This window comes from Microtus oregoni, unplaced genomic scaffold, assembly GCF_018167655.1.
Source record: "Microtus oregoni isolate MIOR12 unplaced genomic scaffold, Mior012 000028F_ref0000031, whole genome shotgun sequence".
In the NCBI taxonomy this organism is placed as follows: domain Eukaryota; kingdom Metazoa; phylum Chordata; class Mammalia; order Rodentia; family Cricetidae; genus Microtus; species Microtus oregoni.
In genome coordinates this window covers 780,128-805,420 of record NW_024543087.1, presented here as the reverse complement: position 1 = coordinate 805,420, position 25,293 = coordinate 780,128, and the positions used below count along the sequence as shown (strand labels likewise).

General features: G+C 38.0%; 1 protein-coding gene across 1 annotated transcript in view; it reads left to right on the top strand.

Annotated features, from left to right (window-relative positions):
• Nucleotides 1-25,293, top strand: part of Sacm1l (SAC1 like phosphatidylinositide phosphatase) — a 57,216-nt gene that overhangs the window by 11,636 nt on the left and 20,287 nt on the right. Inside the window, exons 2-11 of the mRNA XM_041677329.1 lie at nt 791-888; nt 3,114-3,188; nt 4,724-4,851; nt 9,824-9,973; nt 10,581-10,640; nt 12,153-12,186; nt 18,844-18,945; nt 21,092-21,177; nt 22,387-22,473; nt 23,162-23,230. Coding sequence (XP_041533263.1) covers nt 791-888; nt 3,114-3,188; nt 4,724-4,851; nt 9,824-9,973; nt 10,581-10,640; nt 12,153-12,186; nt 18,844-18,945; nt 21,092-21,177; nt 22,387-22,473; nt 23,162-23,230 — 889 coding nt within the window. The remainder of the gene's footprint in view (nt 1-790; nt 889-3,113; nt 3,189-4,723; nt 4,852-9,823; nt 9,974-10,580; nt 10,641-12,152; nt 12,187-18,843; nt 18,946-21,091; nt 21,178-22,386; nt 22,474-23,161; nt 23,231-25,293) is intronic.

The window sequence follows — 25,293 nt, the reverse complement described above, 5'->3', positions numbered from 1 at the left end:
TTTTTTTTCAGGAAGGTATATATAAAGCAAAAGTTTAATTTATTTTAAAAAAATTTAACATTTTAGCTAGCACAAATCTGTTTTAGTTACGTATTTAAATAATTTAGTCCTGGTGATGATACTTGGGGCCTTGCACATACAAGATAAGTACTTGTCCACTGAACTGTATCCCCAGCCTTTAATACAGCATCTAATTTACTGTGTGTTTAACAAGCCCTAAGTCTCCAAAACTTTCTCATTTAATTCATGTTGTACATGTGTTGATTCCCTTATTGTAAGGGAATTATGAACAGAAAAAGACAAATTTTTGTGTATGGTCCTACAGCACATGGTTTGGCTCTGTACTTTGTGCTGTTATTATGCTATATTACCTTTTCCATGGTGCTGAATTAATACATTAGAGAAGATTATTCTTTTCTTAAGTGATTCAAATTGATGGCTTTATACAAAATTAAAATTAAATACACAAATGGAAAAAATTACAGTAAATTCAGAAGGATAATGAACTTAGCAGTACCATCTGTTTAGAAGTAGTGATTTATACTGCATGAAAACCTGGTTATAATAATTTTTGTTTTTGTTTTTCAAGAAACAGTGTTTCTCTGTTTAACAGTCATAGGTGTCCTGGAACTAGCTCTTGTAGACCAGGCTGGCCTCAAACTCACAAAGATCCATCTGCCTCTGCCTCCAAGTGCTGGAATTAAAGGCATGCACCACCACCCCCTGGCTGTAATAACTTTTTATGTCATGGCTTTATTTGACTTATTTATGCTTGTCAATTTCTTCTTAGGCATATCACACCTGAAAAGTTTTATGTGGAAGCTTGTGACGATGGAGCAGATGATGTGCTCACCATTGACCGCGTGTCCACGGAGGTCACCCTTGCAGGTATGTTTCGTTTCGGAGATTCCCAGAAAGACTAAGCATTGAGATTACAGTAATTAAGACTGTCGGGGATGCATCATTAGGAGCCTCTTCGAGTGCCTTCTTATTAGAAAACTTAACTTTTGCTACCTCAGTTAGTTTGGGGGTAGGTGTTTTTTGAGAAAGGGTTTTGCTGTATAATTCAGGCTGTTCTGGAGCTCATGTAGCCTAGGGTGATCCAGAAGTCGGGTCTACCTGCCTTTACCTCCCGAGTGCTGAGATTATAGGTGTGTGTTACCATGTCTAGGCCAGAATTCTTTCTGCGTTTCCCTGTTTGTATTCTGATAGCTTTGATTTCAGTGTCCAGACTGACAGTCAAGAGTGAAGAAGGTGTTTCTGCTTTAAGTGTGAGGAGCTTGCACAGCTGTTTTGTTTGGTTTTGGAAAGTTTCATAACTATGAGAGTACTTAAAGAAAAAAAAATGTATTTCACCGACTGAAACTTTAAATGTTTCAAGCAATGCTTTTTTTTTTTAAATCCAATTTTATTTTTTGCTTCCCTTGGGTGTGAAAAATATTCTTTCTCCAGTTGCGTGTATGGAACTATTTGAGTTCTGAAGAAATTAATGTTAAATAATTTTGATGGCAAAGTAATGTACCGGGTAATAGCACATTAGAACCTTTAATTTCATTGGTTAAGCACCAAGTAGTAGCACATTAGAATTTCATATTTCATTTGTTTAGTACCAGGATACTCATATTAGAATGTCATATTTCATTGATTTAAAATTTGTAGTTCACTTCCAAGCAGTTATATGTTTCTTATTTTTAGGAAACTCTTTGGTGAATTCAAGTCAGCGTGAAGTGACCTGAATAAATACATAACAAATTCCAAGCCACCCAGGGGACATATTAAAACCCTATCTTAAAGAAAAGATCAGATTTGAATTACCAGATTAGGTATTTAGTAAATATTGTGTGAGTAGGTAAAATAAGATCTGAAAATATTTTCAGTGTCAGTGATAATGAGAGGCTAACTTACCAGCTGTTTCTCATTACCAGTAGGAATGCAAACTGTGGCCTTAGAAAATAGGTTATTTTGCTATCATGTTTTGATAATTATTACAGTTTTATTACTACTGTGCTCTATAGCCCATAAATCTTACTGTTCTACTAGTAGTACATTTGATTTGCCAAATCATTTCAGTATATTCAAAACAAAATGGTCTGTCTCTTGAGCTGCTTTTTTGCTCAGACACTCTCCTTCTTTTCCTCTTTATTTGTAGGTACAATCTTGCTATGTAACCCTGGCTATCCTAGAACTCATTTCTAGTTTTCATATTAGGTAATTACAGAATATTATTATCAAATCAGTTGAATTATTAAGGACTAACATAATGGATCTTCACCATTTTTAGCATTTTATTTAGAACTAGTTATTTAGAATAACAGAATTACTACTGTGACTGATTTTAAAGATCAGGACTTGAGTTTACAGTAGTGAGATTCAGGTTGATAAATCGAAAGAAAGCTGGAAAAAATAAGCTTAATAAAACAAAGTTTTCTAGGCACATAGGTTTGGAGAGCCCTGTGTTAGAGAGAGACTGCTTCCTTTCCTGCCAGCCCCTCGGAGTTGTGTTCTCACGTGACTGTGGGAGCTGGAATAGTGGTATTTGAATTTGAATCAAGCAAAAAATCCTTGTTTGATCTGGAATTCTCACGAGTACTATAAAATGTGTTCTGTGAAACATATTGGCTGAAAGTTTAACAATTGTGAAGTGCAATCTCTAAGATACAATTTTATTGATAATGGATGTCATTGATAGAAATCAGGGTTAGTAGGTTGCCTTCTTGCCTACCTGTGTACATTGTTGCTAGACACAGGAGAAAAATGCTTTTTCTTCCTTTCTTCTCTTGAATCTCAGACATGGATGGGCAGTTCTGGTTTCATATTCTGTTAGTAGTATTGAGATAACTCTTCTCTAATCCTTATTTCTGCTTACTCTTAAAGGGATAGATAGTACTTAGTCTTCTGCCAACATTGCAAACGAGGAAACTGAAATATGTTGTTTTTGAAACCATCTTCTTTACTATCACATGGACACCTATATTGTATGTTCTGCAGAAGTGGAGGTCTGATATTAATGAAAAGTTAGTTTTTTAGAACAAATTATACAGATTGATTTAGTTGAAGTTACTCAAACTAAATTTCTGTTTTGTTGATGAGTTTTTCTATTTTCTTTTTTTAAGTCAAAAAAGATGTCCCCCCTTCAGCTGTTACAAGACCAATATTTGGGATACTGGGCACAATCCATCTGGTAGCAGGTAAGAGAAAATAAGCCAAGATGGGAAAGAAAGTAAATAAATTGATAACATTAGATAATGAGAAAAAAATGTTCTTCCTGTCATTTGTTAGGTAAATCTCTAGGTTAGGTATTTGTCCTCAGTTTCTAAATATAATATTCTCCAAACAGTTTTATTTATCACTCTGAAATATTCTGGATTTTTTTTGGGGGGGGGGGGGGAGGGGGCAAGTGGTTGGTTTTTTTCTGACAGGGTTTCTCTGTTGTGTAGCCCGGGCTGTCCTGGAAATTACTCTGTAGACCAGGCTGGTCTCAAACTCACAGTGATCCACCTGCCTCTGCCTCCCAAATGCTGGGATTAAAGGCATGTGCCACCACCACCTGGCAATTTTAATAAATTCTAAGAACATTTAATTGTTGTTTGAGAGAGGGTTTCTCTGTATAGTGCTAACTGTCCTGGAGGTTGCTGTATAAATCAGGCTGATCTGGAACTCACAGAGATCCTCCTACATCTGCCTTCCAAGTGCTGGGTTTAAAAGCATGGACCACCATGCCCAGCCCATTTAAAAAAAAAATGAATGCATTGATGAGAATATTCTGTACCTTCAACCGTAAGAGCTCACTTTACTGAAAATGTTCTTATTCTGCTTTGTTGTTACTTAAGTCACTGTGCTAGGTGAAAGTTATAAAAGATTTCAAATGTTCCATTTTCTTGCAATTAGTTCAGTTTAGTGATAGAGGTATACAAGTAATAAGATATTATAGCAGTGTTACAGCTTTTAGGAAAGATTTATATACAGGAAAACTTGTGCAGGGCAGCTGGAGGTAAAATGTTGAACAGATCTTAAGAATTCATATAACGAGAGCTGGGAATATAGGTTGGTGGTAGTGTGTAACTATCATTTAAGATCCCAGCTTCTGTTATCATTTTTAAAAAAGAAAGGGCAAGGGAGGGAACTATGCTTAATGATTAGGGAAGGGACTCGGGGGTTGCCAGGGTAAAGACTGGCATATTGTGCATAGGCTGTCATGATGTTGATGTCCAGTCACTTGTGGGTTCCCAGTATCTGGTTAGGTACACTGCCCCAGCACGTCTGTCCACCATTGAGAGTGGTCAGGACAAAGGAACGGTGCAGGGAAGACTGCCCTGCACTCGCTAGGTCTTATGACTTCTGGTGTTTTAAAGCACAAGCTTGGAAAAAAAATATTTTCTGTCTCTACTCTCTATCAGCTAAGCTCAGTTCAAAAGGTTTGCTTTTCTCTTTTTGAGAAAAAAATGGCCTTTTAAGAGAAAATTTTCAAATAATATATTACTCTTTATATTCATAAATTTTAAGAATGCTTTTAAAAAATGGGTCTTTTATCTGAGTAGCTAAATGCAGTCTCATTTTGCCAGGCTTTAAAGTTTACAGATAAGGACCATTCCTTTGTGGTTTCTGTTTGTTGGTTTTTGTGATCTGCTAAGACTCCAACCCAGGGGCCCTCACCCATGCTGAGCATCGGCTCTGGCACTGCTCTGAACCCAGCTGTTTGTTTATTTATTTATTTATTTTGCAGGTAATTATCTTGTTGTCATTACCAAAAAGATTAAAGTAGGTGAATTTTTTAATCATGTAATCTGGAAAGCCACAGATTTTGATGTTCTTTCTTATAAGAAGACAATGTTGCACTTGACTGATATTCAGGTAAGAATTCAGAAGCAGTTATTAATTGCAAAACTCAAAAGTTCCATGGTACTCCATGTAAAAGGGGTTGTAAAATGTAGATGGATTTCTTATAAACCTAGTTATTAACAACCTATAGAATGAATTGTTCTACTAACTTTCTACATATCTATAAAAATATTTTTTATTCATTGTTTCTTTTTTTTCTTTTCTTTCTCTCTCTCTCTCTCTCTCTCTCTCTTTTTTTTTTTTTTTTTTTAAGAAAACTGTCTTTTTCTAAGGGGCTGGAGAGATGGCTCAGTGGTTAAGAGCACTGGCTGGTTTTCCAGAGGACCTAAGCTCAATTCTCAGCTCACAGCTGTCTATAATTCCAGGTTCAGGAGTTGTGACACTTTCACAGAGACACATATGCAGACAAAACACTAATACACATTAATAAATCATTTAAAAATATTTTTTAAAGCTCATATTTTGTTGGTTTTATTTTTAAATAATGAAAATTTTAAATTATGAAGTTCTTTATGGAGAAAAAGACACAAATAGAATGACCAGGAACTCAATACTCAGCCTTAACTTCATATTCTCTATAGAAAAATATTAGATACTTTTGAAATTGTTTTTTATTCCTTTTTTCTTCTAGAAGAAAGTTTTCTTCACTGTTAATCACTTGGGACACGGACACACACACACACACACACACAGTGTGTGTATACAGAACATGTGTATATATTTTCACATAGTCTTCCCTTTGCCCGCTCCTTTGTCCACAGATTTTAGTTACCTGGTTTAGTTAACACTAGACCCCTAACAACACGGAATAAATGTTAGTGACCATGGTAGATTACCTGAGGAAGTAACTTAGTTACCTGGTTTAGTTAACACTAGATCCCTAACAACACGGAGTAAATGTTAGTGACCATGGTAGATTAACTGAGGAAGTAACTTAGTTACCTAGTTTAGTTAACACTAGACCCCTAACAACACGGAGTAAATGTTAGTGGCCATGGTAGATGAACTGAGGAAGTAACTTAGTTACCTAGTTTAGTTAACACTAGATCCCTAACAACACGGAGTAAATGTTAGTGGCCATGGTAGATTAACTGAGGAAGTAACTTAGTTACCTAGTTTAGTTAACACTAGACCCCTAACAACACGGAGTAAATGTTAGTGACCATGGTAGATGAACTGAGGAAGTAACTTAGTTACCTAGTTTAGTTAACACTAGATCCCTAACAACACGGAGTAAATGTTAGTGACCATGGTAGATGAACTGAGGAAGTAACTTAGCAGAGATGAAAGCGCAGACAGACAAATGGCAGCTCTCAAAGTGATTTGAGACTGGACATAGTCTAGGGACTGGGGACAAAGTGATTTGAGACTGGACATAGTCTAGGGACTGGGGACAAAGTGATTTGAGACTGGACATAGTCTAGGGACTGGGGACAAAGACAGGGGAGTGAAGTCACAGCAAAGTGGAGCGGCTGGGACCGAAAGGAAGAGCAGGTGGTGACTGCAACACACTTTGTTAAAGGAATTGCCAGAAGAATGACATGGCATTCAAAGTGCAAAGGATAAAATAGTAAAAACTCATGTAAGACTCAGAACAGTTTGTAACATTTACCAGTGTCAGAATAGATACTCCTGATCATAAATTACATGATAAGGAGCAATGGGCAGGTGCTGCTCAGGTTTCTTGATAAATTTTTAACAAAGTAAAATATTTCCAATTTTTATATTTCTGATAGTTTTGATTATAATTTACCTACTACTGAGTGTAGTGGTACATGCTTGTAATTCTAGCATTTGGAGACTGAAGCATGAGGATCAACGAGCTGTGGATGGGACTCTTGTCAGACAGGGTACTGTCATTCATTAAATACAGTGCTAATATTAGTTTCACTGTTCATTTTTTGATTCATTTATAACTTAAAATAAGAACATCTTTGGTGGCTTTTTTTATAATGTGTATGAATGTTTTGCCTGCATGTATGTATGTGTACCACATGTGTTCCTGGTGCCTGCAGAGGTCAGAAAAATGCATTGAATCCCTTGGAACCAGAGTCGTGGATGATTGTGAGCCTACTGATAACTGAAGAGCAGCCAGAGTCCTCTTAGCCATTGAGCCAACTTTTCATCCCCAAGAACATTATTTAATATTTTCACAAAATCCTTAAAGGTTCAGAACAGTCAATTTTTCAAGTGGCTTATATAAAGTAGTTTATGTTATTAAGGTTTAAGATAACATGGTCATTTTTTACCCTGTACAAAGTGAAGATTGACAATACTTATTTTCCAAAGGTATTTTTTTGCTTGAAATATGGTGACATTTTCGCAAATTGGATTTGCGATTCTGATGTATGATCTCCCCCCCCCCCCCCCGAGTGTTTAGACTGGTAGACTTGTGCATAGTCCACATGTGGTGGTCAGAGGACAATTTTAGGCACTGATCCTGACAGGTTTCTAGTTGTCTGTCTCCACATACATGAGCTTCCAGGGATTCTCCATTTCTACCTTTCACTTTACTTTAGGAGCACTGGGATTATGGACGACATCAACGTGCCCAGGTTTAGGTTGGTTTTGGGAGTCTGAACTCAGGTCCCCATGCTTGTATGACAAGCCATGTACCCACTGAAACATCTACCAATCCTCTTTTCAGGTTTTGAAACTTACTTTTTCTAGAATTGATTATTGAGTTTATAAAGTTAGACCTCTCCAGAATGCTTGTTTCCAAAGTAATTTACAAGGGTTTTTCTTTAAAAATGTGCCCTCTCATTTACTGTGTAGCTCCGGCTGTCCTGCAATTCACTTTGTAGACCAGGCTGGCCTCAACCTCACAGAGATCCACCTGTCTCTGCCGCCCCCCCTCCCCGCGCCCCAAGTGCTGGGATTAAAGCCGTGTACCTTAAAAAAATTTTATACCTTAGTTTTTGTTTTATTTTTTTGTTTGCTTGTTTTTTGGTTTTTTGTTTTTCTGGTGAGATAAGGCCCTTACTATGTAGCTCCAACAGGCCTGGAACTCATAGAGCTCAGTCTTATTCTGCCTCCTGGGTGCTAGGATTAAAGGCATGTACCAAGTTCCTGGCTCTATTTTTTAAAAAGGGTATTGGTTTTCTTTTTGCATGTGAACCAATGTGTTTAATTATGGTTACTTTTATAGGAACATGGGCAGTTTACCAGAAAATGTCTTTCCCACCCCCAACAGCCATCTTATCCTCAGGGAGGAGAATGCCTTGTTTTTTTTTTTTTACAAGACTTGTTTTTCCAAAACATATGCTTTATCTGTAAAAATGCCAAATCATAACCCTGTTTTACCAATTAAAACTGTAATATATGCTTTTTTATACTTTAGAATTTCCTTTTTCCTAATATATTAGTATGTTCATTCTCCATGAGAAATAATATTTTAAATAAGTAAGCATGAAGCTTAGAGCTCAGTCTTTAATGCACTTCCTTACCAACATGAGGGCCTGAGTTTGATCCCTAGAACTTCAGTAAAAATCCAGACATGGTTACATTTGTAATCTCAGGTGATGGGGAGACAGACACGGTTGAATTTTAGCCCTTGTTGACCAGCCAGCTTCTGCCAGTCTTTGAGTTCTGGGGCTCAACAAAGATAGATGGTGGGATCTGGAGAGATGTCTCAGTGGTTAAGAGCACTTATTGCTCTTGCGGGAGGTGGCTTACAACTATATGTAACTTCAGTTCCGGGGATCTGATGCCTTTTTCCGCACTAGACTCACACGTGGTACACATACATATATAGGCAAAACACTCATACACTTAAAATTAATAAAAGTTATAAAAAAGTGTACCGAGTGATAACACCTAGGGTCATTCTCTGGCTTCCATACTCACCCTCACACACCTATGCACACCAACACGTATGTACACACATGAAATAAAAGTAGAACTACTCAGGAATATTTTCTTGGATTTGTCATCAAGCCATAAAGCTAATTTTGTGCTGTTTACTACAGTTTTATTTTGCTTTTGCTAGTCTGTGCTTAAATTAAAAAATACATATGCATTTGTAATGTATATGTTTACATGTTAATCATTTAATAACTATTAAACATTATCAAACCTTGACAGTGTTTTTGTTTTCGCAACAAATTTGTTTTTTTAAAAACATCAATATTGTTTTTAACTGGGAAAGCCAGCTAAAATTATTATTCTAAAATAAAGGAAATACTCCTTTTAATAGGCTTTATATTCTTTGTTTAAGTGAAAAATGACTCTATTTCCTATCCAGCCCAAATCAGTGAATTTTTCTGAAAGTGAGGATAATGCTCATCTCTTGATTTGTGTGTTTGATTTGCTAATGAGGATAACGATGGTAGACCCAAACAGGGTGGGTAGTGAAGGACAGAGGGAATCTGGGAAGTATTGCACACTACAGGCTGTGCTGTATCTAAGGTGGTGGTGTTTTCTTGAGAGCAGGGGAGCTCAGCTACTCATGTACCCTTGACCAAAGACTGGTCCTCCTCTATTGGGGGAGGTCTGCCTCTTCAGCTGAGTGTGTGTGCAGCTTCAGGAGGGATGCACATGGAATAGTGAAGGAGGAGGGGGACACCTGCCTAGCCAGCAGGATCAGCTGAATCAACTCTGGCGATCCGTGGGGTGACAGATACACAGCCAGATTGCCCTCACATCCGGTGGTTGTGTTTTCTTAAAAAACTCTTCTGGCCTGGCGGTGGTGGTCATGTACACACCTTTAACCCCAGCACTCCAGAGGCAGAAGGATCACAGGAGGATCTCTGTAATTCAAGGCCAGTCTGGGATACAGAACAAGTTCCAGGACAGCCCAGGCTACACAGAGAAACCCTGTCTCGAAAAACAAAAACCCAACTCTTATGCTTTAGAGTGATAGTTGTGGAGATACCAAAGGGAGGAGGCTATACCTATACTAAGTGAGTTCAATACCTATAGCGTTTATAGACTATTTCCCATCTCTGTTCAGGTGCTATTGAACTCTTTCTTTTCATCTTTGCAGTTACAAGATAATAAAACTTTCCTAGCAATGCTAAACCATGTGTTGAGTATGGATGGATTTTACTTTTCAACAACATATGACTTGACCCATACTTTGCAACGGCTGTCTAACACAAGTCCAGAATTTCAAGAAATGAGTCTCTTGGAAAGGGTAAGCTGGATCTTCAGGTAGCTTAATTTATTTTTAGTTGTTTTTAAAAGAGGCATGTCCCTTATACCTATAAAAATTTATGGATTTATTTTTTTTCCTATTCCCCACTTCCCAGTTCTGGTGATAAATTCAGGGCCTCATGTGCTAGGCAAGCACCCTTCCATTGAAGGGGTGACTCTGAGGTGGCAGTCACTGAAGAACTAACCGAGGAGACAGCAGAAAGGACATGTGTAGAATTCCTTTATCTTGGAGGAGGTTAGGCATGAGTGGGGTCAAGATAGAGGGCAAGTAGCCATGCAATAGCTATGCTGGGTCAGGTGTTGTCCTTGGGTGGTGGTAGTGGAGATGGAGAAATTCGTGTAGACCTGAATAAGATTTAGTTCTTGGCCAGCGATTATCTAGAAAGGTGGAAGAGGATACCTGTGTGTGACGAGGCAGGCAGGAATCCCGGGGAGAAGAGGAGCAGATTTGAAGTGAGGTATATCCTGTTTGGACATGTCAGCGAAAGTCATGTTAGTCACCAGGTGGAGGCATTGATGAGTGTAGTTTTCCATCTGGGGACACTTACTGTGGATGGAGGTATTTCATTAAGTTTCCAAACTTTCAGGCAGATCAGCGGTTTGTATGGAATGGGCATCTGCTCAGAGAACTGTCTGCTCAGCCAGAGGTAATGTACTCCTATTCAAATTTGCTTTCTTACTGTAATACATATTTGCATGTGTTAAAATGAGTAACCACTCACTAGGGAGTGGGTAAATAATTCTAATCAACTGTAACACACACACACACACACACACACACACACACACACTTGGCCGTTCTTGCCCTCTCTCACTGCTCTATGTAGAAGTCTAATCTGTGTATTAGCTTCCTGACACTTTGGAGAGCGTGTTTAGGCTCAGGGCTTTCAGAATTTTCAGTCCATTGTCTGACGACTCCCTTGCCTTTGGGTCTTTAGTCAGGAGAACATTAATGGAGCAATCTGCTCACTTCATGGTAGCTAGTCAACAAAGGGAGATAGACTAAGGTATAGGACCTTCATAAAGGTCCGTTTTTAATGACCGTCATTCCTTCTACTAGACTGCACCTTCTAAATTTCAAGAACTTCTCTGGTGCCAAGCTTTTTAAAACACAAGCTATTAGGGGCACTTAAGGTAAAAACTTTAATATTTATGAATGGAAGCTTTAAATAAAATAACATTACTTTCTCTAAGACAGCTAGAATGAATTGTACTGATGGAATAATGTAGAAGTAAGGGATAGGGCCTTTGTCCTGTCCGTGCGACATAGGAACACAGATTTAGGTTAACATATGCATAATAAATAAATTAATTAATAAAATCTTTAAAAAAAACAAAACTCCAAATTCCATGTTTCAATGTGGAAGCAGTTTGAAGTTTTTATAGTTTTACAGAACAATGGAGTCATAAATCTCAAGTTTAAAATACATTGATGTGTACTTCAAAGGGGCTGTTACAGCAAGATGGGAAGGAAGCTTTTTATAGGCCCAAGATGCTACCTGATGACATCTTAGCTTTTAAGTTAGTGGAAGCTAATCATCTGCTAAGTAATGAATTCCAAAAGATTTTTCTTTAATCTATTTATCATAGAATGTCAGTTTTGACACAGAGGTTGGGCAAGGATGGCTGTTCTAGAGACTAGGACTACCCCAAGACAAGGTAACTAGCTTCTGAACCTGCAGCATTTCCAGTCTCTATGGACTGCGGTTCTAACTAGTCACCTCTGCAAGCCCGGCTTCTGTCCAGGAGCACTCTTGTTCACCGTCTCCAGGCCAGGTGGAAACTCCGCTAACTCACCACCAGCCTTCATCCTGTGTTTATAGTGATTTGTTTTCTGCCATTTCCAGAATATTTATTTATTTTTAGTAGTTGGTATTGCAGATCATTAGCCTGGTTGGTTATTTTCTAGAAGTAGAAGAGTTATAGGCAAAGACTAAGGAGTCTGCAACTTCACATAGTTTTACTGGGTTCATGTGTGACCGTTTAAACCCAGTGATTACTGTGCCTTCTTACCACAACATTTCCCTCACCTTAGAAGTTACATGTTAATCTCACTGAATGGTTATGTTTGTGTGTTACTACTTGTGTGTAAATATGTCTTACATGGCTTATTATTTAAGGTGTGGTGATTCTAAATGCATTGCATATCTTCTTTTTAGGTCCATCGGTTTGCTCTTCCAGTGTTACATGGCTGTATCCTTATCTGAAATTTTTGCATCTTATTTTCTACAGTTTTTGTTTACATTTCAAGTTACTTGCATGTGTAAATGTTAAAAACATTTATTTATTTATTTATTTTTAATTTTTCGAGATAGGGTTTCTCTGTAGCTTTGGAGCCTGTTCTGGAACTAGCTCTTGTAGACCAGGCTGGTCTCGAACTCAGAGATCTGCCTGCCTCTGCCTCCTGAATACTGGGATTAAAGGTGTGCGCCACCACTGCCCGGCTAAAACATTTAAATTTCAAGACAGATGCAATTTCAAATGTGATGTAAGAGGAATATTTCAGAATTAGAAATTGCTGTTAATGTAATCTTAGCATAGTCTGAAACCTCTTCCCCCCTTTTAGGTTATTTCCTCTGCAGAGTAAATTATTATTTTTGCTCAGGAATTTGGGGCTGGTGGCTTTTAAAGGAAGGTGTGTAACTGCATCTTCCTGTTTAGAGGTGTCTTATAGCAGTGAATACAGAAGAGTAGAGTGAGCCTATTTAAATGATGCTTTTCTTTAGTGTTAAAAAAAATCAGATTTAAGAACATCAGTGATCAATAACTTGAAAAGAAGTAAATTATTTTAAATTACTTATTTAAATTATTATAAATTTTAAGTATAATTTCAAGAATGATAGAAACATGAAAATAGAAATACAAAGAATAACACTTAGGGAAAGTCAAAGTATAAATACAAAACAAGTGTTGTTTATCTAATTGTAGATACCACTGTAAAACAGGAGCTCCCAGTGAATGGGCTCCTGAAGAAGGTGTAGTCAGGACCCTGTGTAGGAACTAGGATCTCTGTTTCGAGCACAGCGATGAAGTTTATTGACCTAGCACTTGGATTTATTGGTTCATTAGCTACTATAAATTTTTATATTATTAAGAGAAGTAATTGAGGAAATAAATCAGAAAAATCTCAGCATAAAGCTCTTGTTTAGTCTGTTGTCTTCATTCCCTGTCTGGCTCTTTTCTCTTCTCCCTTCCCTCCTCCCTTGCTCCTCTTTCCTCTCCTGTCTTCCTTTTCTTTAGACAGACTTTTTTTGGGGCCGCCAGCTCACAAAGAATGACATGGAGACTTACTATTAATGATGAAAGCCTGGCCTTTAGCTTAGGCTTGTTCCCAACCAGCTCTTAGAACTTAATTAACCTGCTTCTGTTAATCTGTATTCTCCCCTGTGACCTTTTACCTCTCCTCCATTCTGTATGTCCAGCAGCCTCTGTGTCTCGCTGGTGTCTCCCACATACCTATTTACCATTGATTTAAAACTTAAAATGGACTTTTGTTTAATGTAGTTTGTTAACTAGGAATGTATTTCTAGGTCTTATATTTATAGAGAGATCAAGTACATCTGAGTGGAGTATAGTATAGATTGGGGGAGATGTGTTCATGAGACTCTTAATCCAGACTATCTCTCTAGGCCAGGAGAGGGCTGCAACTTGTACTTCACATGTGATGAAAAGCTTTGGGAGAGTAGAGGTTGAGCAGAGGATTGGCATAAGATAGTACCACTCTGTCAAGGTCATGGCCAGTGAGAGGTGAGTTTTCCAAGAATCAGGAAGCTCTCTATATTGTCAGGTAGGTAACTTTGGTTTTCTTCTGTACAGAACATGAAAGATTGGTGTAATTGTAAGGTCTTGTCATGGTGAGTGGAAGGAAACCATCCACTGAGATGGGAAAGCCTGAAGGTGGGAGGGAAGGAGAAAAGTATCATTCATTTGAGAAGCTCAGCATTTCTGAATAGGCAAGTGAAGCTGTGAGGGAGGAGGGAGGAGCCAGATTAGTAGAGGTGTATGTGAGATGGCATATTCCTTGTGGTGCATGTATAGAGTAAAAGGACAACTTCAGGGACCAGGTTCTTTGTTTTACCTTTTGGGTCCTGAGGCTTGAGCTCCTTGTAGGCTTGGTAGCAAGTACCTTAACCCATTTGAGTCATCTCTCTGGCCTTGCAGATTCAGGGTAGATGGCATTTCTTTATTTCTTACAGCGTCTGTTTAGTTTGTGTGTGCACGGACACACTTGTGGAGGGCAGAGACAGCTTTCAGGAGTCTGTTCTCTTCTTCCATCTTGTGGCTTCTAGGGATTGATTGAATTCAAATCTTCAGACTTGGCCACATGTGCCTTTGTCCACTGAGCCATCTCATCAGCGCCAAGATGACATTTCAGCCCATGAAATGTGATGAGATTATTAAAGGGAAAAGTGGAGACACTCAGTCTAAAGAGGGAGAGATGTAATATTGGAGTTTCTGCATCGTGAGAAAATGATAGAGCCATGTACTGCAGGCCTTAGAAGAAAGAACTTCTAGAAATGAACCACAGATTTTAGGGAAGGGCAGATTTTAGGGAAGGAAAAGCAAGTGAAAGTAATACCCTGGGACCAAGTGAAGACCGTTTCTAAGAGGGTGTCAACTGAGAAACACTAGTGTTAAATACGACTTCAGGAAGGAGGTTATGTTCCTGCTCCTGTCCTCCCTCTCCAAATGAGGAGATTAACAAATTCTGCTAAGAAAGGTTTTAGAGAAGTTGGCCGTGGCAAGGGTCTTTACTGGAGTGAGGATCTGAGTGTGTGAGCAGAGGGAATTCTGGCCTGGCTGGGGGTTGGATGGGTAATAATGTCATAGGAACATCTAGGCCTTGCCTTTTCAGTGAAACTTGAAACAATGTTGTTTGCCATGTGTAGTAATAGGGGCGGCGGGGCTGCGTCCCCAGCACCCCTGCCGCCTGCATGGCTAGCTTATGCCCGAAATAACAACACACAAACTGTATTCATTTAAACACCGCTTGGCCCATTCTCTTCTAGGCTAATTCTCACATATTAATTTAGCCCATTTCTAATCATCTGTGTTGCGCCCCTAGGTGCGCTTACCGGGAAGATTCTAACCTATGTCCATCCTGGGTCGGAGCTTCTTAGCATGCGTCTGCCCAGGAGCCAGGAGTTTGCCCTGGCAGGACAGCCCAGAAAGCCGGAATTTTTAAACGGCTCAGCTTTTTTCCTGCTACGGCTGAAAACCGAAAAGCATGCGTTCAGCTTTTCGTCAACACCGTTTAAGTGTTTCGTGGCAGGACCTCTTAATGAGCTGCAGGGTTTTGCATCTGAAGCTGAGTCAGGAAGCTTCTCTTAGAAGAAAGCGCATGCTTGCTTCTAACAAGCAGAGCAGACCTGAGAACACAGCGAGTCTAGTTGCCATCAAACAAATCGTAGCACTTTACTCCAAATGCTCTATTCAAAAGCTCTGTCTCCCGCAGGAGCCAGACGAGATCGCAATGGAGGCACAGCCCCAGGAAGTCGCGCTTTAAAATGACACAGCGTTTTTTCTGCTACTGTTGCCGAATCAGGAAATCTCTCTACAGCACACCACCAACAAACAGCAAAAATCTGTGTTAAACTCTCTCTCCCTTATTTTTAAGCCTTCTCAGGTTTTTTAAGTGGGTTTAGTCCATCACGTGGGGCGCCATATGTAGTAATAGGAGCGGCGGCGGGGCTGCGTCCCCAACACCCCAGCTGCCTGCCCGGCTAGCTTATGCCCCGAAATAATTACACGGACACTGTATTCTTTTAACAGCACTTTATGATAAAATAGTGAGCCCCGCAGAATAGAGGAATTAGGTGTTCATGGTCTGGTCCTTTATAGATTACAAACAACTCTGAAGAATAAATTGCTCTGGAATGACTCTGGGAACTGGGGTGTGTGTGTGTGACAGCTTTAGAAGCTGTGATGTGGTATCATAAAGCTCAAATGCAAGCTTTTTTTATTTTTTAAATGGTGATTATAAGTATAGAAACTGGAAAGACGAGAATGGTTGCCACACACTTGTTAAAGGTTAATTCTGAATATAAATTCAACTGGCTAGAAAGGAGAAGAAATGGGTAAATTGAGACTTGGTTATATTCTGAAGTTAGATAGGCTCATGGATTATTTTATTATGCTTTATGATGAGTGAATCAAATTTTATTAGGAAAAAGATGTTACATATAGCAAACAGGGAAAACCCAAACAGATGAGCAAAAATAAATGATATGGCCAGTGTAACAATAAAACTTGTTATCCTCGTAATTCCTCCATGAGTTGGATAAACTCAACAATATCAGGAGTTGGTAAAGAGGATAGCTAAAATAATTCTCAAGTCCATTGACATTTCTTGATAGTATTAGATGGTGATCCATGTCCACACGCTCACACAAAGAAATGTTTGTTGAAACTGGTTATGAGAGCAGAACCCAGAAACAACTTGTATGTCTGTCGAATGGATAAATAAACTAGTATATCCTTTCTGTTGTGGTGGTGTGTGCCTGTGTAAGCTGAGGCAGGATGGTTAACAGTTTTGAGACCTCCCTACCCCAACAAAACAACTCGTAGTATTTTATGCAGGGGATAATTAAATAACTGTAGGGGTGAATTAGCCTCAAACATACAGAGAATGCAAGGCCACAAGGTTGTTTACATTGTGTCAACTGAGGTTTTCCCTCTAGCCTGGTCCTGCAGCCGTTAATTCCCAAAGAATCATACAGAGGTCTACATTAGTTTTAAACTGATTGGCCCATGAGCTCAGGCTTCTTATTAACTAATTCTGATATCTTACATTAGCCTATAATTCTTGTCTGAGTTAGCCACGTGGCTTGGTACCTTTTTTGGTGAGGCAGTCACATCTTGCTTCCTCTGAGGCTAGGTCACGACTGAAGAATGCATCTTCTTCCCAGAATTCTCCTTGCCCTGCCTTTACTTCCTGCCTGGTCACCCCACTTATACTTCCTGCCTGGTTACTGGCCAATCAGCGTTTTATGAAAAATAATACAAGTGACAGGATAAAAGACCATTGTCCCACAGCAACACTGCGATGCCTTTCATGCAAAAAAGTAGAAAGCCGTTCAGAATAAATATATTGTTTAGTGGCAAAACTAGAAAACCAAGCCAAGGAGTGAAGTGAGTAGTCTGTGTTGACACACTTTCCTTTCCCATCTGCCAGCCCCCAGATAATTGACATGGCGGCATATTATTAATTATAAATGCTCAGGTGATAGTTCAGGCTTAGTAATAATTAGCTCTTTTTTTTTTTTAAAAAAAAACCTACCTGTTTTCATTTTACATACCAATCCCAGTTCCCACTCCCTCCCCTTCTTCCATTTCCTCCACCTTCCCCCTGATAACTAACTCTTAAAACAAATTAACCCATTTCTGCTAGTCTATATGCTGCGGCTTTACCTCCAGCATCTCCTGGCGACTTTTCTAACCCAGAATTCTCCTAGTCTGGCTCTCCTGCTCAGTTTCTTCCTGCCCAGTGAGAGTGATACTTATTTACAATGTACAAAGATTGTTCCACAGCAGGTCCCTTTCTCAATGGCAGTAGTAGAGCCGGACAGAGAGAGCTCAGCGTGCTTCAGAGGTGGACTTGTGTGCAAAGATTTTATTTTGATCATATAGATTTGTCTTAAAAGCCAAGCCACCATTTTATTTATTTTTTGTTTTTGTTTTTTGTTTGTTTTGTTTTTTTGAGACAGGTTTTTTCTGTAGTTTTCGGGCTTGTCCTGGAACTTGCTCTGTCGACCAGGCTGGCCTCAAACTCACAGAGATCTGCTTGTCTCTGCATCCCGAGTGTTGGGATTAAAGGTGGACACCACCACCACCGCCTGGCTAAGCCACCATTTTAGTCAGTTTTAATTATACAGTTCAGTGACTAGTATTGAAGGAAAGGTTTGGAGAAATCCCAGGCTGACCTGACTCTGCACTTCTACCTCTGAGTGCTGAAATCGCGTGCAGGGGTCATTACGTCTGACTTTATGTCATCCTGGGAGCCAACCCTTAGGGCTGCGTGCCTGCTAGAAAACACTCTACCACTTTACATGTTTTTTGCTTTAATTTTTTTCCCCATTTTTAGGCTTATTTTTTACATTCCAGAGACAAAACAGTTCAAGTTTATTTCAATCTGTAAATCTTCACATGCCAACTATAATTATACATATGGTATATTTCACATTCTTGTTTGTTTGTTTTTAGAGACACAGTTTTTCTGTGTAGCCCTGACCTGACTATCCTGGAACTCACTCTGTAGACCAGGTTGTCCTTGAACTTAGGGAGATCTGCCTCTGCTTCTGTGTCCCAAGTGCTGGGAAAGGCGTGCACCACTACTGCCCAGCTATAGTTCATATTTTTCCTTAACCGCAATAGCTGTTTTTCTTCATTTAATTTTTAAGTAGTTACTTTTTGCAGTGCAAGGGACTGAACCCAGGGCTGAGTTGTGTTCCTAACTCCTACTCTGTTTTCCATTTTTTAATTTGAAGGTTAATTTCTTTCAGATTTCTGATTTTCATTCAGAATAGGGTTTTTGGTGGTCACTGACACCTACCTAGTCCTATACATTTAGAAAGTAGTTGAAGAAGATATCAGGGAAAGGAAAAAAATTAAATAGACACACTAGCAAAGTTCTTAAATATTCTGTACATGTGTCACTGTGGGAGAACTGACTTGACAAACTTCACAGTTGGAAATGAAGATACTAGAGATTTGGGAATAATCATGAAGAACCAGAAAGACTTGTATATCCTGTCTTTTTCCTCCTAAAGACTATTCATTCCTATTATAGTAAATAGGGTTGTATTGAATCTAGAACTATTCCTACATTACATTTTTCTTAATATAGTTAAGTTATTACTATGCACTCGTGTTCTATTAATGGAAAATATTTTGATTGGATTCTCATCTCCAGAAGGAGTTGTTTCAGAGCTGGTGTGCGATATTATGTAAGAGGTAAGAATCATTTCATGTCACATGACTGGGCCATATCTTTTGTTTAATGTCTGCCTTAAATAACTTATGTGACCTTTTATATATTGTGTTATTTGATGCCTCTTTTAATGATTTGTGCCCTCATTATAATAATTAGTAGGTCTTCTTGGTCTCTTTGTTTATATAAAGGTAATCATTTTATTTCATGACTTCAGTTTATAGAATGTTTATTTACGTTTTGAACATTCTATAGGCTACTACACTAAAAATATGCTAATTTGCTCAAACCAAATAGTTATTGTAAATATGAAGATTCCCCAGCATTTGTTTTGCTTTCAACCATAATATATCAGAATAAAATCCTGTTAAAAAAATAACTAATTTTGAGCTCAGAGAGTTATATAAAGATATCTAATTAATCTTATTACAGATGGTATGATAGCATTGGGAAAAAGCTACTAAGAATGGCTTCAACCAAATTATAGTTAACATCTTGGATTATTAAGCATTGAATACATATTTTAAATATTTTTGTTTTGTTTTGTTTTTCGAGACAAGAGTTTCTCTATATAGTCCTGGCTGCCCTAGATCTTACTCTGTAAACCAGGCTGGCCTTGAACTCACAGAGGTTTGCCTGCCTTTGCCTCTAGAGTGCTAGGACTAACAGCCTGCATCACCACTGCCTGGCTATGAATTTTATTTTTTAAATTATAGAAATTTCTCATCTGATCTGCTTGGTTCTTACTCCTCTGCCAGATAACCAGATATCAGTTTCTTATTTATTCTACCCTGTAACTTTTTATATTAATTCAGGTATGTTTTCTTCCTTTTATAGACAGTGGTTATATTTTATACATGCTCTCCTATACATGTCTTAAGACATTAATACATTTTAGAAGTCTTTTCATGATGGTATCTCCCTCCTGCTTTCCTTTCTTTCACGTCTTCCTCTCTTTAAAACACTGCATCTTGTTCCTTTTGGGAATTATGTAAGGGTCTTCCTCAGTGTTCTCTTGCTGTGAAGAGACACCATGACCACAGCAACTCCTATAAAAAGAAAACATTGAGTTGGGGCTGGCTTACAGTTTCAAAGGTTTAGTCCATTACATCATGGACTCAAGCAGACATGGTATACATCCAGATTTGCAGGCAGAAGGAAGAGAAGAGACGCTGGGACTGGCTAGGGCTTCCGAAACTCCAAAGCCCATCCTCCCAGTGACACAATTCCTCCAAGAAGGCCATCACTACTTCAACAAGGTCATACCTACTCCTTCTCAAGTAGTGCCACCGCCCAGTATGAGTCTAGGGGGCCATTCACGTTCAAACCACCACAGAAGGAAACAAAGGTAGCCTGTGCCTCTGAAAGTCATTTGGCATTCAGAAGTCATACCATTGCTAGTGAGCTCAGTAAATTTGCTTCCTTCTGATTATCTACTAATGTATAGTTACAGATATACTGATCACAATATTCAAAGTGCTTATTGTAGAAACGTGTCAGAGAAAAAGAATGTTTTAAATATCGGCGAATTAAAAATCCATTGATTTCTTTCCGATAATCTTTCTGGTAATCTGGATCAGGACTACCTTGGAAATTATTTTTGCTTAGTAACAACAAAATAATGTAAACAAGCTAGTAAGGAAGCACTTCAGATAGACCTGACCAGTGTGAGGCTCTGGTAAGTGCATTAAACTGCTCTCAGACCAGGTGTCATGGACATGGTCATGATCATGGATGTTTAGGATCATATACAATTTTTTATTTGATAACTAAATATCTTCTAGAGATTCTTAGCATTACAACTAAGCACTACTGATGCAGTTAGCCGAGTTTTTATTTAGTATTATTACCTAGTGTAATCACAAAAAATGATAGCTTTTAACTCCAACATAGGATTTGTAGGCATGCTTGACTTTCTTTTCTCCAGAGGGGACTATTTTTTGAGGATGTTTATAGTGTATAAAGTATCAACTAGCTTTATGTTTATATAAATGAATTTTAACTATTCTTTCAGTGTATTTAAGCAAGCTTCTTTTAGTTTTCTAATAATGTACTGTTTGTTTGAACTTTATTTGTGAGTACTTATCCACTAATGTAAACTAAGTTGATAATTCTTGTTATCTTGAGTTAATGATTTTTTTGATACATGTCTTTTATACCAAATGTTAGGAATTGATTCTGAAGGCCACGCAGCTAACTTTGTAGAAACAGAGCAGATCGTGCACTACAGTGGGAACAGGGCTTCATTTGTGCAGGCAAGTTCATGTGTCTGGTGGTCATCCAGTTGGCCTTTTCTACTTTATTTTCGTTTGCTGTCGAGTTGAAATTTTCTTCTTCCCCTTCCGTTTTTATTTTTCTTTGTTTTTCTTCTCTTCCTCTTCCTTCTCTTTTTTGAAACAGGTTCTCATGTAGCACTGGCTGACCCTAGACTTATTTTATAATTCGTTACATGAGTTTGAATTCCTGATACTCCTGCCTTTACATCCCCAATACTAGGATTACATGTGTTTACTGCCAGGTCAATATTTCCTTCTTTTTAAAATACTATCTTTGTGTCCAGTGTGTAAAAAGTGCAGCATATAAAAGGGGTGTTAGTCTGGCCCTGCCTTATGTATACTTCCTGCTTTTTAATGAAATCCCCCCAAAAGAAGAAGGAAGTGTGACGTTCATGGAAGTTCAGCAGTTCACCAGAGTAAGCCTTTAGATCCCACCTCAGGTGATGATGCAGGCACAAGCTGATAGAGTATACTTGGCTTTACCTGCCTTACTCAGTCCTGCTCACCAATTGTCTCCTGGTGAAGTTGTACAGTATTTCCTACTCCAGAGTGTCAGTGGCTAAACAAATTCCGATGTTCATAAATACATTCCTTTAAGAATGAGTAAAGCAATTTCCTATTTTTTCATATTGCCAAGCTATATAATATACATATTTAGAACTTAGGGAGATCACAGAACTTTCCATTATGCAGGTGCCATGTGTGTAACACTGGGAAGGAAAAGTGCTTTTTAAGCATATTTCCATAAAACAAGAATTAACTTTCTCTCTCTCTCTCTCTCTCTCTCTCTCTCTCCCTCTCTCTTTCTCTCTCTCTCTCTTTCTCTCCTCCTCCCTCTCCCCCCTCTCTCTTTCCCTCTCTCTCTCTCCCCCCCTCTTCTCTCTCTCTCTCTTTCGACAGAGTCTCTATGTAGTCATGATTGTCCCGGCGTTCATTATGTAGACCATGCTGGCCTCGAAATCAGACCTGCCTATTTCTGCCTCCCAGTGTAGGGATTAAAGGTGTATGCCACCCCACCTGGCAAAACAAGTGATTTAAGAGGGTACATATAGAGTTTTGTAGCTGGTAGATTGTTTTTGTTTGTTTTGGTTTTCTTTGCGAAGTTGTTAATATCTGTACTGCATATAATAATTAGGTTGAGAAAACTACTTTGTGTATCTTTCTTTTCATATTTCTCTTTTCTTTTAGACTCGAGGATCAATACCTGTTTTCTGGTCACAAAGACCAAATCTAAAGTACAAACCAAAACCACAGATCAACAAAGTAGCAAATCATGTATGTATCTTCCTGAATTTTTCTCTGGTTAAAATAGAACCTAAGTTGTGTGACAGGTAGAGGTGATGTGAGAGCCCAGCTTTCCTGGGGAGGGGCCCTGGTCACACAGCGCCTACGAGGCTTTTTGATTTGCATATAGAATATATATTTGTTCCCCACAAGTCAGAATTTAGTATCTTCAAGGTCCGTCTCCTGGGCTGTAGAACAGACTGCCTCAAATAACATGTTACAGGTCAGAGAAGCACTGAGGAGATCTCAGTGAGGTTTATGGAATGTAGTGTATCTGTCAAAAGTTGCATTCAGAATTCAAATAGTGATACTGTAGTGCAGCCTAAAATGCCTTTAACAGTCACCTACTTCATGGTGTTTCCATAATCCAGAAAGCATGGTCCCCATCCTGGCATTGTTTAAGTATAAAAATAGGATAGTTGGGGTCTGGAGAAATAGCACAGCGGTTAAGAGTACTGACTGTTCTTTCAGGTCCTAAGTTCAATTCCCAGCATCCACATGGTGGCTCACAACCATCCCTAGGGGATCAGATACCCTCTTCTGGCTTGCAATTGTACATGCAGATAGAGCACTCATATAAAATAAATAATAAATCTTAAAAAAATGGGATAGTTATAGAGGTACTTTAAGAAATATGATAAATAATCATATTAATAAACTACCTTTATCTCTCTTCTAGATGGATGGTTTCCAAAGGCACTTTGATTCACAAATAATTATTTATGGAAAGCAAGTCATAATTAATCTGGTAGGTTTGAATGTTTTTTGGGGGGAATAACAAAAATAATTATAATTAACAGGAAAATTAATTTTTAAATTAATGTTTCTACAACTTTTCATCAGACCGAACAAACAGAAGCTCTGATCCTAGTAGATGGTCTTTGTTTTACCACCTTCCCCTCGCTCCTAGTGACTCTGTTTTACTCTCTGACTCTTCTGAACTATGTTCCTTAGATAGGTAGACTCATACAATATTTGTCCTCTATGTTTGGCTTGTTTCATTTAATATAATGTTTTAAAGATTCATCTATGTTTATTAGAATTGCATTACTTTTAAAGACTAAATAATAACTTATTAGAGGAATATAAGACATTTATTTTTCCAAATTTATCATTAGCAAAAAATATTTTGAAATGAAGGAAAATATTTCTTCCAGAATCATGATTTTTGTATTCATTGTGATACAACATCTTATTATTTCATTTTTCAATGTTAGAAAGACCTCACTCACTTCTAGGTACTATCTGATATTTTTTGAGATAACAAACAATACTAACAGGACTTATAAACAGGATTTTCTGACAGGTCTGCAAACATATCCACAATCTCAAGAACAAAAGATGGCTGGGAAGTAGCAATCATGATTAGTTTTCAGTACAAACATAGTTGACTCCCGGTAAATTTTCTATTGTTGTTGCTAAAATTTTATTTCCAAGTCTCGTTAAAAAACAAAACCAAACTGGCAACAAGTCCCACTGTTTCTGTTAATACAACAATTATAACCCACTGCCAGTAGCTGTGTGTACGATGTAGCTGTTTTAGTCAAGAAGCACTGATGGACACATAAAAGTACAACTTTCAAGAATGGTACTAAGCATCATCACCTCAATGCTTTCAAAATAAACAACAGCATTTAGAAAACACCAGCCCTTAGGAACGTTCTATCTGTAATTTGACTCAGCAAAAGCATCTTGTTTAAAATATTACTTTCTCTCTGATAGTTTAGGAAATAAACTCCCAGGTGAAATAAGGAATTAATTCCTAAGCTGCTTAGAATTCTAATGCTAAAGTTCCTTTTTTATTTTTGAATTAAAATTACCAATGCCTTGAGGGATTTCTTAGAAAATGTGGTATTGGATGTTAACTTCACAGTTCTGAGCACTGTTAGTGTCTATCTGGCAAGTATTTGAGAGATCAATGGAAAGCTAAATATTCTAAATTTAACACGAATATACTTCTTTTTGATTAAGAAAATAAAATCAGATTTTTCAAAGTAAAAAAAAAGACATTTATTTATAAATTAATAGACATTTGGATTATTTCTGCCTTTGGTTATTACAAATGAATTAAAGAGCACAACTACTGTCTTAGATTTTGAAGAAGTTTACTAAGTAGTCTTATTAAATCCTTAAACTTTTCGTTAGATTGATTAGTGAAGCCATTGGGTCTAGGGCTTTTCTTTAATACTGATTCAGTCCCCTTCCTAATTACTGATCTGTTTAGATTTTCCTTTTGTGGAAGAAGGATATGGTGAGGATGAGGCAAGGTTTTACTTTTAGCCTAGGCTACCTTTGGACTTTGAGCTTTCCTTCTGTCCCAGCTTCCCGAGTGCTAGTATTGCGTGTCCTGTCCAGTTTCTGTTTCTTCAGTTGAGCTTTAGTAGATTACATTCTTTTAGAAATTTGTTCAACTCTAAGTTGCACTTTTTTGGTATGAGTATCTATCATATTTTCTTATAATTATTTTTCTAAAAATTATTAGCAGTGTTCTCATTATCATAATTGGTTTTAGTAATTTGAATCTTCTCTTTTTTTCTTGTTCGTTGTAACCAAGCTTGCCAGTGTTTTACAGGAACCAGTGTTTGGTTGTCTCCTCTGTTAGTTTCATTCCTGCTTCAATCCATATCATTCCTTTTCTTCTGGTTTATGTTGTTTTCCTAACTCTTCAGTGTGTAAAGTTAGGTTATTAATTTGAAGCTTTTTGTTCTTTATTTTTAAATATTTATTTTTAGGTGTATATCCCCAGGGTCTATAGTTAGAGATGGTTGTAAGCTAGTATGGGTGCTGGGAATTGAGCTCATAAAGATCTGC